General features: G+C 39.0%; 1 protein-coding gene across 4 annotated transcripts in view; it reads left to right on the forward strand.

The window, feature by feature from the left end:
- RGS17 (regulator of G protein signaling 17) overlaps positions 1 to 14698 on the forward strand; it is a 76020-nt gene that overhangs the window by 56690 nt on the left and 4632 nt on the right. For 3 of the 4 annotated variants that reach the window (XM_052784692.1, XM_052784690.1, XM_052784689.1), the window contains exons 3-4: positions 10097 to 10186; positions 12107 to 12341. In XM_052784692.1, the coding sequence (XP_052640652.1) occupies positions 10097 to 10186; positions 12107 to 12341 (325 nt within the window). The remainder of the gene's footprint in view (positions 1 to 10096; positions 10187 to 12106; positions 12342 to 14698) is intronic. The other variant, XM_052784691.1, reaches the window with a different exon arrangement.

A 14698-nucleotide genomic window follows, 5' to 3' on the forward strand; every position in this document is an offset into this window, starting at 1 on the left:
TTTCCAGCAGGTTAGTTTTCCCACTACCAATCCACTTTTGAACATTTTCTAAAAGAAGAAAGAATCAATATAAAAATTACATCAAAGATCACATTGCAAATAGCAGTCTACAATGGAAGATGTATTGACATGTGGATTTTTGATTCTACAAGGCTTTGCTTTCAAATTCTTCAAGGGGTCCAAAAGGAAAATGCAGAGTTTGGACAAATTTGAACACTTGTCTGCCAAATGTATACTGAATGTAACTTTTATGGAAAATACAGCAGAAGATATAACTCGGCTTTAAAAGGAGACAGTTAGTCCGACTGTCCCTTATGAACAGAAAAGGTTACCAGATTTTAGATCTAGGCCATTTTAAATATACAGGAAAGGGAATAGAGTGGAACACTGCAGATTTGCTAAAACCTTTTTAGGTACTTGCTTTACTGAGCACATCCCTCCATGACTTACTTTAGCTTAGCATTCGTATTTCAGTAAGGATGATCTACCTTCACAGTGGCACGTGAGATGCAATTTAATAACCTTATATAATGATCTTACATAAACTCCAAAATCTTGGCCAAGACTTCCCATTAACAGAGAGATGATTATACTCTTAAGCACTAGATCACTTGGGTTCAATTCTGCTTTTACTCAAGCTGAGCAGTAGCACAACATAAGTAAGACTAGGAGGACAGAACTAAATGTCTAACTGACTAGACCTTAATAGCCTGAGATGCTCCAGATATCTTAAACCTTAATTTCGACCAATCTCCTTTTTCTTTTATGGTTTATAGTTGAATCTGTAATGACTTTGACCAATTACGCTGAATCCAGCACAGTATTAAGAAAGCGCTGCAATTGAAAAGCAGTAAGAAATTCAGCCTGCTCTCCCCCCGCTTCAAAGTATGGCAGAAACATACAATCTCAGATGAACTGAGAAGTTTCGTATTTTTCACGGGGAAGTTCACAACTCTGAACAATGATGAGTTATCATAAAAGCCTTTGAACAAAAGAATTCACAGACCTTAGTCCAGGTTTTCACAAGGAAGAAAGGTAGGACCCTGCTCATCCGTAGTGTTTTTAAGTGTATTTCCTTCTAAACTCTCAAATATTTCACAGGGATAAAAGCTATTCCTTCACACAGAAAAGTCTAAATAGCACTGCAAGAGCAGCACTACGGAACAAAGACAGGGGAATTGTCAGTACTTCCTTCAGCCACCCCTGGATTGTTGCTACAGCACAGGTGTCAGAAACACGGCAGCGAACAGGCCAAGCTACCTGTGTGTAGGCACAGGGGGATTTGACCACATCCCTTTATTCCTATGTTCACACGCTCTGCAGACATACCACCAATGCCACTCTTCTAGAAATCTCCAGACTGGTTTAGGGAAGCGAGGATACTTCAAAATAATCCAAAACCCAAATGCAGATTTTGCTGGGCTTTAGGATTTTGGTGCTGTAAGGCAGTGCTCTTCAAGCTTCTCTCCACAGTTCTTAGTATAAGCGTTATTCTGAGTGAAAGGTGGGGCTGCTAACTCTTTGCAGGACTCTGAGAGATGAGGTTCTAATAAACTCCAGGTATCATGAAGTCAAGAGTTATAGCTGCTGGATTTCCTGATGAACTGTTTTCCTATTAGAAAATCTCTTTTCTTGTAATCAGAAAGCTTACTGGGAAAAACATCTACTATGAGAGAATGTAATTTTTCTAAAGAGCCTTTTAAAGTTAAGCACAATATTTCATTTAAATCTATTATTTGATTACATTAGCTAGAAATACTTACAAAAGACTAGTTAGAATAACGGTTACTAACAATGAATGAAATGAAGACAGCTGATTATTTCTTCTTAAAATGTAATTATAATTATTTTTAAAACCATGAAAACAAATTATGAATCTTCATTAATCTTAAACTTTTCCACAAACACTATTTTGTGGAAAATCCATTTCAGAAGTAAATTAAACTGTCAAACCTGTGCGGAACACAAACTCCATTCCAGTCAGCTGCATTCTCTATAAAACCCCAGTGGAAGGGCCTGTGAAACAGCTTCTGCACCCACCCTAGGTAGCAAAAATCAGACCAGAAAATTTCCACCTTGAGCTCCCCCTTGGCCCACAGGATTTATGGTATGCAGAAAGGTACATATGGGAGCCAGAAGTCTGCCTGCATTTACTATTACTGGATCCTGAGCAGACACTAAGCTGTTCAGTTGAAAGCACATTCATGGCACACAAGTGCCCAACCGTCTGTTACAGACTGTTTCTCAGCTGTATGCTCTTCAAACAAAGAGATGGAAAAAAGTGAAAAAATCTGAAGTACACCACACTATAACATAGCAAACTGACTCTAGGGGAAAAAATACCACCAAGGAAAATTGGAAGGGAAGAAATTGGATGTTTTCTAGCCATTGAAAGAGACAAAACATCTGTTTTTATCATTTGTTTCATTTTAATTTTACTTTTTGTGACCTATGAGAAAAAAAAAAAGGCCAGTTATCACTGTGGCTTTTATGGTTACAGGTCAAAATGATGAGACCACAGTGTAAGCTGAGCAAAGAGCTGTGAGGTTTGTCACTCCACATTCCTTCCCCCATCTGAAGCATTGAAATATTGGAGGGGGTTTAGCTGTAATACAAAATCTCCAGGATGCTAACCTTGCAAATACTTGCATTATTTAAAACAAAACAAAACAAAACAAAATACTTGTTTGGGTTTTTTTCTTACACGAGGTAAGGCTTGCAGGATCAGACCGCAGTTTATAAATTCTCCTTGCAAGCACATACTTTTTTCACTCTAAAACAGCTGAATCCAAGCTGGAGTCTATGCTTGTTTGGTTTTTTCTTTTAAAAACAATTTGGATTATACATGTCTCTTGTACCATCTTTTTACCTAAGGCAAATGTAACTCTGGCACTCATGAAACTTAGCACCACAGGTACCTGGACTTTTTGAAAGGAGTTTATAGTTTCAGTGGACACTGCCAAGTAGGCTGATTATAGCCTTATGGTAATTGTTGGCTTTTCCCCAAAAGACCGCTTTACTGTGTCAGTCTACTAAACACAACCTCCATCATTTAGTTCTAAGAACAAGACAATTCATTTTTTACTCAGAGAAGGTTATAGCTATTTTTCACTAAAATTCTACCTTGTTTTCAGAATAAAATTTTACATCCTACATTTCTTTAATAAATTCAGTGAAGATCTGTAAATCTTACCTCATCAAAGAACCAGGATGGACAGTAATTTAAAAAAAAAGTTTTACATTTTTTTGTTCTGTTTCCTCCTTGGAACAAAAAATATCATGTTGTTCTGCCTGAGTTAAGACCAGATTCTGATCAATTTAAGTAAATGACTCCAAAAGCTCTTGACCACCATTCCCCTCCAAAGTTTCTCTCAGACAACCAATGCAGACTTATGGAAATACCAAGTTTGCAATTTTTACTGTTTCACGTCTTTCTGTGGAGGAACTGCACATCACTTACGCTGGCCTCGCAGACTTCCAGGGGTCCATGTAAGCCTCCGCTCTAGAATTTCTTAGTGCCACGAATTTGGCTGAAGTTCACTCTGCACTTCTATGCTTTGCATATGCTGGTATTACTACAACAGTCTAAGTGCTTTAGTCTGTCTTGCTATTCTTACAAGGAGGTAAATTCTCAGAGGGTTGAGATAAGAGACCACAGTGCATGGTTTTGATGGCTGATGCATCCCCTTTCTCTCTAATAGAGCCAGAGGCCTGATGGATATAATGCAAGTTTATCTGAGCCTATGAAAATATCTAGTGCAAAGCATCACTTCTTCATAAAAATCAGACTAGACTCTAGCTCTAGTTTTTCTCAGAGTAATTACTCCAGACACTATTCACTTATCGTAACAGAAAGTGAATTCTTTTCCGAACTTTGATAGAAGCAGGTTTTTTACCCTTTACTCAGATTAAAAAAAAAAAGTTATCCTTGGATAGTATTGTTCATGTAACATTTCATTCTCATGGATGCATACTTTTGTGCCATTAAAAGGGATATAGGAGATAGCATCACTGACTAGACTGTCAGTGATTTTGAGATTAACATAGCTGTATTGTTCTTTATGAATGGATCATGATAATATTGCAGTTATTTTTCATTATTATTGCTTTGTACAGCATAGCAAAACCATCATGCTGCTCTGTTCATAAACAAACACAGCCCTGATCAGTTTTCACTGCCATCAGGCTTAATTATGCCAGCTGTCAGAAAAACAAGGTGTCAGAAAAGAATTTTATCTCTGCTTTCATAAAAGAAATTAAAAAGTGCCAGTATAGGTGTCTGTTGCATTATCATACAGCATACGTGGACCACATCCATCTCTGACTTCTAGCAGAGCCTGCCTCAGCATGTAGGAGTGAACTTGTGAACAGAGCTGCGCAAACAATCGATTTTTCAGTCACTGACTGTTGAACCACAGTATTGAAGACAGTCTGGTCAGACTGAACCGCAATCAAGAATGAAAAAGATACTGGCATGCACTTTTTCTGCATCCCAATTAAAACCAGGAAAAATATGTTTCTGCTCATATAGCATGTTTTAAGCCAGACACTTATAATAAAAGTAAAGGAATCAAAGAGCTTAGAGACAGGCAGGGGCACAACCACTTTGTATTGAAGAGTAAAGGTATTTACCCAGCTGGTGAAAGATGTAGGGTTGGTGCCCATCTTTATCTCAGAGTTTTCAAAACCACCTTCCCCTCACTCCAGGAAAAATGCACTAATCATATGTTCCTGTTTTCAGGCTCTCCTCTCAATGTTGTATAAAATATTGTACTTTATATAAAATGCTTAAAAGTCTTTATTACAGGATGATTTGCCATTAATTTAGGAGTCTCCTGTTTCTGTCTTGTGTAATGAGTATTCTATTATTTTCACCAAAGTGGAATAGCTTCAGCAGAATAGCTTGAAAGACGTCTACTCCACTGCACTCCCACAGGAAGGGTGTTTTAAATCCTGAATGAGTGCACTAACTTGCTTTTTTAAAGGAGGGCTTTTCCTCCTCCAGACAACCTTGAAAAAATATTTCCTATCTGAATCTATTTGGTAAATTCAACCTGTGTTTGTCAACATTTTAGGTGAATGGCCATTTTACATCATCTACCAGCGGAATTTTAAAATCACAATTAAATCTTGATCTCTTGTCATTTTGGGGGGGGGGGGTTGTGGTTTTTTTAAGAAAGCCTTCACTTAATCTACATCTACTAAATCACCATTATTTAAGTTATGGCAGTCCTGCCTGTAGCTTGCTTGCACTGGAAGCTGGACTCAAGCATCAAAAAATACTTCTTGGCTTTTGGACCTATGACCTAAAAATATTTTGTCTCTTGAGCCGATGATAATAAAAATTACTAGGAGTAGGATAGGGTGAAGAGTGGTGCCAGTGAGATACACTCTTTCAAAGGGTAGATCAGTGAAAGAAAGATGTCAGAACATCTGTTATCCAGAGGATCTTAACTGAGTATTGATTTTCATCTGAAAAGCAAATCCTGCCTTTAAATGATGTATGTGCAGCTGACTTCATGTGGCGTTTGAGCTGGAATAAGGAAGATTTTTGTGTTACAGGGCTGGCTAGAAGGCTTGTGGCCCCACTGTGTGACATACACAGGTTCAGCCTAAAATGTAATCGTTGCTCTGCAGGGCCTAGCATCTACAAACTTCAGCCAAGAAGTAGGAATTGAGCACAGATCTCTTGAATGGCAACCCAATAGCCTACCAAGTAGTTCACAGTGTCCCGGTTTGATTTCTACTCCTTATCTTCATGGCAGCACAAAAAACACCACTAAGGCTTTAATTGTCACATTGTCTTCAAAGCCAGACATAATTGCAAAATACTGTGATGATATACTGTATATCATGCACGTAACTGATAAAATACCTGAGTGAATAGTAACTGGTGTTAGCCATGCATGGGCAGAATATTAATACCAGGACCTGTCACAATGGCATAGTTTTCTTGCCATAGTGATAAGAGTAATTTCACTGATTCACCAGATTTAGGCTACTGGTACATGAGAATCTGACCCTTGTGAAGCAATTAAAGACTATTTGTTTACTGGTTATACAGAGAATGAAAGATGAGGTCCAAGCTCTAAATGATTTTCAGTTTCTTAACGGCAGTAGAAGGTAAGTGCAGCAGTAGGGATGCTAAGCAACTTCAAAAAAAAGGCTAAAACCACCAGCTGGAAACACCTGGAGGAAGAGTCAGTGAGATTTTTGCCCCTAAATTAGTCCGACTTTCTTGATAATTTTATCCAATTAGCTTGGCTTTTTTACCTTACCATGCAGCAGTGCCATGCTAAGTAATTACTCAACAGAACAATTATTTAATTGCTGAACATGAATATTAACAGTGGAATAAGAGTAGCTAAATAAATAAAGATTGGTTTTCTGAATCCCAGTAGTTCCTCCAAACACACATCAGCTAGGAACCTTGACTAGTTTAACCTTATATGTGGTAATTTGTTCAATTTGTATACTTCTTCAAATAGTCCCTGGTCATTACATTTTTACTTATAAAGTCTGTGAAGTTGCAAAATAGAAATGCACTCCAAACAAATTATAATAATACTGTTGCAGTAGTTAAAGAAACTATCATTTTTGTAGAAGTCAGGAACCCAAAATATATTTGAAAGGTACATCGAGCTCAGGCCACTTGGGTTTACTGAAGTACTTTTTACCATATTCTCCAGAGCAATAAAATCAGCATAAAAGCAGGTAGAACAAACCTTCCATAGGAACAGAAAACAAACCAGTGCTTGTGCTTTCCACTTAAACTCAGCCTTTAGACACCCCAAACTCTCTCTTTTTAAGGCATTAGTAGTTTTGTTGTGCTTTTATCATGGGTACTTTACATCTCTAAATTTTAAACATATCTGATGGATGTACTCCAACTAATAAATAATAATGGCACCATATATGTTAACTTACATCAGATGTCTCTCTAGAACACCTCCCTTTCATTTAACTACTTTTTGATAAGGCGTATCAGCAATTTCCTCTTCTTAAAGCCTTAACTAAGTAAGATAATTTTGTTAATCTTTATCCTGTTACTTTTATTCTGTTTAGTTTTACACTATACAGCGTAATTTTTCTGACATAATCAGCTAGCTTCCATGATGGAATAATGTATCAAGGACATCAGCTCCAGGTATACAGGGTGCCTTTCCTGCTGAGGACTGCTTGAATTCCACAGAGAAATGTGAACAGATAGGGTATTTTCAACTGAAGATAACAACATAGCAATGCAGTGCTGTCAATTTGAGGTAAAAGGTAGCAATGTGTTACTGTGATCAGCATTATTTAAAGGCTGCTTTTAAATTAGCTTTGCAGTCACAAATGTGTAAATGTTTAATTTTTTTTATAAGCGAACATCAACCAGTTCCTTGAGTGAAAACAGAACATGTCTATATTGAATGTACTTCTGTATAAAAATGATGGTTTCTTTCACAGGAAAAACATATCAAAAGTAATGTATCCAATGGAACTCCAGCCTTGACAGATGTAGATAAATAAAAGTTGAAATGTAGTGCTAGTGTTTGTTACTAGAAACATAATGCAGAATTTAGGCCAAGATGTATTATAAATTTAGCACAGTTTTAAATACAATACTGAAACTCAAGAAATTGTTCCAACCAGGTATAACACTTCTTTCTTTAGAGTCTTCCCTGTTTTGCAACTCTGACTAACTTCAGCCATTGAACTCCAGGTATGAGTGGTGAGATGAAGGAATTAGGGCCAAGTGTGTACCTCGCATTGTCACTCTGGTATAGATACCAGAAAACTGCGCGCTACGTTCTCGGCCCACCATCTGAACTTTTTACTGAGGTGTAGTCCTGTAGAAAATCAAAATGCATAGGGCCTATCCATTACTCCTTTGATAAACAAGTGCAATCAAGTCAACATGGCTTTCTTGTCTGTTTTCCTGTTTCCCTTTCTGACTCGCCACTCACTACTTGTATTCCACCTTCATCAGCCCATGTTGGTTTTCCTAAGTTTAGCACAGATTTGGCATGAGAAAAACAAAGAGTATTTGATCCCAGACATCAAATTAAATTAGTAGTGTAGATTAACTGCTCTCAGATGAGTCACATTCTACTTCCAGTAAGACTCTGCATCCAAACCTTGGATGTCTACTGCCCGACAAGTAAATTATCTCAGTACAGCTTAGCTGCTGCTCATGTGATGGAGGAAAGAAAACAGGCAGCTTCATTCTCTTTTGGATGGACTCGGGTGAACATCCTGTTACATTCCCAAACTTCACAAGCCGTTTCCTCCTTCCATGGTGTTACTCTTCCATGGAACCAAAGGACAGTCAGTTCTCTGCACCTAGCAGAGGAGACAAATGCTGCTCTACCTACAGACTGCAAAGGAGGGAGGAAGGGAGGGAGAGAGAGAAGCTTAGTGCCTTCCCTGTTTCTCCCTCGCCCCAACTTTGTGCTCCAGCCAGATGCAAGGTGACCCTACGCAGTTACATGTGTGGACTTAAAGATTACAAGACAGAAAGTGGATGGTCCCTTTTTTTTCTCCTCCTGTATACGGAACTCCCATTGGCTTTCCTGGGTGCTCCCGCTATAGACTGACGAGCAACAGGTCAGAGGAGACGGAAAGGCTTTTTACCTGCCAACCCCAGAGTTCAGGATGTGTTGTTTCTCCTGCAGCAGTTGATGACAGCCTAACACCTTAGCAGCACTGGAGCTGCATTCCTACGCTGTAACAGGGGAAGCAGGACCAAGGGCCTGAACTAAGGTCTTGGCAGGTAAGTGAAGGAGCAACCAGTATCAAAACAGCTTCGTTTGAAAGTGTACGTCTTTGTAATGTTTAAGTCTTAATATGTGCTCTGCGTTACCTGGGAGCTTAAACTTCCAGTTTTCAGAAGAGTATTTGAGATCACCTGGTAACTCTGCCAAACGCTTGAAAAAATGTTGATGAAACTTATAAATGCAGAGGGGCCAGAAAGAAAGGTTATTTGTGCTAAAAATCTCTCAAAGCTGGGATTTCTTCTGAGAGCTGAGCAGAAGTTACTCAGATTAGTGGGGGAGGGAGAAGCTTTATGCTACCAACATATTTTTGTATATCGCCACTTAGGATGACTGAGAGCATCACTCTATGGTGAATACTCAATATTAAAATATGAGCTCTATGAGGATTGGGAGGGGGGGATTTTTTGCTTGGTTACTTGTTTTCTTTCAATTGGACACATAGGGAACACGTGATAAAGGGAAATCTCCATGTCCTTACTACATTCCACTTCTTAAGTTTAATTATTGGAACCAGGTTTCCTATATGAATACTTATGCCATTCAAAACGTGCTTTATTTCAGTAGTTACCGGTAATTGTGTTTTTGCTGGCAAGGCCATGTTCCAGAACATTCATAGAGAGCACACACAGAGGAAGTCACTACCACTAAAGCAAATCCAATTAAAAAGATATTTACAGAAAAATAAGTGATGCTAGTTACCACCTCAAAAAAGAAGAAGAAAAAAAATTAAAAACATCCTTACGTAAAGGAAGTCTTTCTTTTCCTTGCTTGTGGTAATACAAGGGTAATGGATGCCTCTGTTGAGAGGCCAGTAAGTTTTACTTTTTGGAATGAAAAACAAATTTAGGTCAGAGGAGGAAGTCATAAGGAGCTGCCACACGCTAAGTACTGTATCTGAGCCATCTACTGCCACTGTATCCTGGAGAGAAAAAAGGGAACGTTCATAAAGAATAAACAACCATCCAGAACTGGTGGGGCACCAAAGCCTCATCAATGTCCAGTTCAGATATTCTTATCCCCCCTACCCTTATTATTACTAATATGCTCAATTTACTAAGTGAAATCACTCCAAAAGTGGCCTCTAAGTTTGTGTCCATCTTTCAGTGGATAAATTGTGAGCCTGTAAAACATTACATATGCTAATAGCAACTGTTAATTAATATTCATCAGAATTAAGGGGAGAAGTCATTATCAAAAATTTCTCTCCAAAATTTTAGGGGCAAGAGTGAAAAATGACATTTTACATAGGTTTATATATTTTAAGAGTTTTCATTACTATAGTCATTGTTTTAAATTAACTTTCTCTAGACAAAATAAAGTGTTGTACTACATTGCAGCCTCACTGTTAGGAATGAAGATAGAGGAGACAATGCAGGAAGGCCAACACACACGACCAAAATGGAGAGTATCCAAGTCATAGAAGAATGGTAAGTTGGTCAAACTGTTGTCTAGGAAATGTTTTTAATTTGCCTGTAACTAATATCAAGAATTGCCTTGGGTTTTATGCTTCCGGAATGTCCTTTTAATTACTTTTCCTCCAAAAAATTCTACAGAAAAGGAAGCAAAATCTGTCCTGACAATGAAAAGCCAGCAGAGACATTCATAAGCCAGGCTTACTTACAGTTTCTTATTTGCAGGGGAGAACGGTGGGGAGGAATGGGAGGCACATGGATGGTTCCATAGATCTGTGGGTCTCTATAAGAAGCCTTTGCCACCTGTGGGATCATTTTCTTCTGTTTATCGAGACAAGAAGAAAAACTAACGGGGCCCAAGTGTACTTCATAGTCAGATTTTTAACATGGCTACCTTTCATAAAACAGCTTGGACTATGGTTTCACTGTAATTAACCAAGGAAACACATACCTTGAGAAACAGGCTAACACACATTGGAAGTCTGAACTTCTGTCTAAAGTTAGGGCCCATGTTTATTGTGTTGGGAAAAATGATAACCTATCAGTGGCCTTGAGTTCTCTAGTCCCATAAAAAGTAAATTAAAACTTATCTCAAGAGGATATGATTGAAGGTAAAAGCAACCCAAACTACTCATTGTCTTCATTGCTACTCAAGGTCATTTATGAGAGAACAATGTCAGAAATTTCCACAAAATACTGTAGTGAGGAAAGCTTCCCAATAGAAAATGAGGGAGCACAGGTTGCTTGTCAGCTCCATCCACCTCAGCAGGTTCTTTCACTCTCCTCAGAGAGAGGACTTTTCACCTTCAAATCTATATGTTTATACTTTTTGGATCAAATTACAATTATTTTGCTGGATAGTTTAAATGTTAAACACTTTCTCATTCATTAGATCTTTTGGACTGCCGAAAAGCTATCGCAAATATATTCCCATCATCCAGTCTGCCTTGCATGCAGAGTAGGACTTGATAAATGGACTTGAAGGGAAATCATATAGACAAATGTCAGTTATTGTGCAACATGATTACACGGAAGCTATTAACAACAGCTAGTAAAGCTCTTGTATTGGATCCTATCAGGGAGGGGGGTGAGCACTCAGAATTAAGTTTGAAACTATATTTAATTGTTGTTAAGTAACTTGGAGTCTTACCTTCTCAAGCTATTCATTAGTACATTAATGGATTAGTGACACAAGTTAGTCTTCTGATCACTCATCCAGTGTTTCCACTGTTACAATCCACGAATAGTTTCCTTCAGAAAATGGGAATAAGGACTTTTTCCCATTTCTTCTCTCTCCAGTTTTGCCAGCAACATCCGTCACATCTCATGCCAATAGATCATCATTCAGGTCAATAGCACCAAACAGAGGGAAGCTTAGCAACCCTTAGGTACAAGCACAGAGAAATATGCTAATTTAAATGCTCTCTGAATTACTATTTTGTTGGGCCTCATTAGTATGCTTTTGGCTGCCAAGAGCCTTTTGTTTTTCTTGTCCTTCCTGAACCAAATCGTGTGGCAGCCAGTGATTGGCCAAACACCATCAGAAGCAGGCAGGGACATCAGGTGTCATCTAAACCCCTCATGGAAAAGAGTCTATTGCCAGCTCCCTGAAATCACATCTCCTTTAACTGCAAAGGCAGGAATTCAATGCTGTTGTGGGATTTTGTCTTTGAGTCTGATGGCTAACAACACTAGTAGAAAACTTGTAGAAAGCCAAGTGCATGTCTCATAACGTTAAACACGTTTAGTGGGCTATTGAGATAATGAATGCACAAGTGGAGAGTGAACAAAATTCCCCTGTCACTGCTGAAGCCTTGTTGCTTCCAGTTTTCACTCTGGACTACAGTGCAGTTGAAAGGAGAATTTTTGGATGAATGTATGAAAACACTGTTACAAAAATAGACGCATATTTGTAATGATACTTTGCTTTTGCAGCCAAAATCCTACTGCAGATGAAATTTTGTCTTGGGCTCAGAATTTTGACAAGATGATGAAAACACCAGCTGGGAGGAACCTTTTCAGAGAGTTTCTTCGAACAGAGTATAGTGAGGAGAACCTGCTTTTCTGGCTTGCCTGTGAAGATCTAAAGAAGGAACAGAACAAGAAAGTTATTGAAGAAAAAGCAAGACTTATATATGAAGATTACATTTCTATACTATCACCAAAAGAGGTAAAGCTGTAAACACTACGTTTGCATTTTCTGTTATTCTGGAGCAGAAATGTTATACCCTGGATTGCCAGATGGGGCTCTGAAGGTCTGCCTGATTTGTCAGATGAAAGTCTTAGTTAAATCAGGAAAGGAAGGGACACAGGTGCCAGGCCATTTAGCATCACTGGCCAGAACACTCAAAGCTCTCTATAAGACTCAAGAAACTCCAGTAAGAGAAGGCTGAGAAATAGGTATGCTTCTTTAGTAATGCTACCTGCCTGCCAGAGAGAGGAAGTAAGTAATACAAATGAATTTCTGGAGAAAAGGCACCCAAATTAAGGAATTTAAATTAGAATCATTATAGATTTATCTGCTGCAACAGCTGTCTGGGAGAAAATCCAAATTTGCACTGGTTATTCCTATGTGAGAGTCCAGGAATGGAGACCATGTATTTTCTCTGATGAAAAGTATGAGAACATCTAGGAAATTATATAAGATTTCCTTCAACCCTGAAACTGAAATAGTCAAATTATGAAATTATCTTCACCTGAACTAAAGAAAAAGTATCCCCTATCACACCATGTTCTGGAACAGAGAGATATATAAATCTATCGGCACTATAGAAGAACCTTTCTTAGGCCACATCATGTACCTTTAGCTCCTTTGCCTTGTCTGTGCATTGCATCTGACTTTCCACTCAATGGTGTTTTGCTAATTTATGCTCACTGTGAAGAACCTTGCTTCCTACATTTTACTTCTGCACTGCATTCAGTAATAATTTGCAACTTCATTCATATGAATGAAGCCCACAGCAATTTATAGCGCCATTATCTTCTCTTGTGCCATAGTGTGTACTTTTGCTTTGGAGTGAGATAACTGCCAGTACAGCAAGCTAATAATGAGTTTTTCTTATAATATCTCTAGTACATAAGTATGTGCTGAATGCTTAGTTGTCTTTTTAAGCTAAGGTCAACCAGCAGTTAAAATTCGAACTAACTAAATGCTATTTGACTTAGGGTTTACAAAACTACTCACAAACTTGATGCACTGGACATGTGCAGATGTCATCGATCCAGTTGCTCCTGCAACTGGAAATCTTCTGAGGCAAACAAGAACTGTTTGCAATGCTTTAGATCAGCACAGGAGCTGAAAAGTTCTTGTTCATGCAGGCATCCCATTCCAGATGTGATCTTCTGGCATAAGAGCTAAAGTATTTAGCATCACATGTTCAGTGATGAAGTTATTGAGGCAGAAGGTGTTAGTATTATAAACAGATACTTTGTATTCATCTGTTTAGCAAGGAAATACCTTTAATAATTGCAGCTAGTTTTGCCATCTGGCTTTAGTGAGTCACTGAAAAACTACGATGTAAATTAGTAGTTCCATAATTAAATTTTTTTCATTCTATAAGTGCAATTAGCTTTTACTATATTCAACGGCACAAAACCCCACCATCCTGCCAAATTTGAGCTTTTTATCCCAGCTATTATATTTGATAATGAAGGACCCATTAGTTAACTGCACAAACTTTTTTTGCTAAGATATGTGCCTGTCCACGTGTGTCGGGGGAGAATTGCTTAAATCTTAGCGTGTCGTTTCTGTGCTACAGAAATGCAATGGTCTAGGATTGAAACCTATTCAAATAAATTCTGAAGACACATGGCTGCAACCCTGCTTCTCAAAACTACCAGAGCACTATACCCCTGCACGCTGTTGCATCTAAAAGCAGGTAGTCACTGGCTGAGCGGCCCCACCGCTCTGTTCATTCCTGCTGTGCAACCCGGTCTGCTCGCACAGCTACCTTAGTTAAGACAATGACTTCTACCAGAAAAATGCCCGGGTTGAAAAACCGCCCAGAAAAGAAGTGCTGCTTTCAGACGGATCGGTTCCTTAACTCAGCTAGCTGCGGGGCTGCCCAGAGAGCCGTGCCAGCGCAAGGGATGGGAAGTGCCAGGGTGGGAAAGGGGGGAAGCCGCTCATGGCAGCTGCCGCAGCCCCGCTGCCCATGCGCAAGGGAGGCGAACGCCAGCGCCCCGGCGTGCTGCGTGCGGGCGTGGCAATGAGCACTTGGACGGAGAGCGTGCATTAAGCCGGCATAACGGATGTTCTGCAGAGACAGCGTACTTGAATAATAGGTACGGTTTGCTAGCATGAATAGGCAACAGTTTACTCGCAGTTAGGCTGCATCGTAGCTCTGCCTTGTGACCGATAACCAAGTAACAGCAAATATTGGAAGGAGAAAGAGCTTGCCTGCTGTGGCAGTAACATACTCCCATATGCCAACAAACCGACGATGCCAGATTCTACAGTTGGTACTGAAGATACAATGAAAATGTATATTTACTCCTCGGTACACCTGTATTTCAAAGATTTTTCTT

Source organism: Harpia harpyja, chromosome 4 (genome assembly GCF_026419915.1).
Source record: "Harpia harpyja isolate bHarHar1 chromosome 4, bHarHar1 primary haplotype, whole genome shotgun sequence".
Lineage (NCBI taxonomy): Eukaryota > Metazoa > Chordata > Aves > Accipitriformes > Accipitridae > Harpia > Harpia harpyja.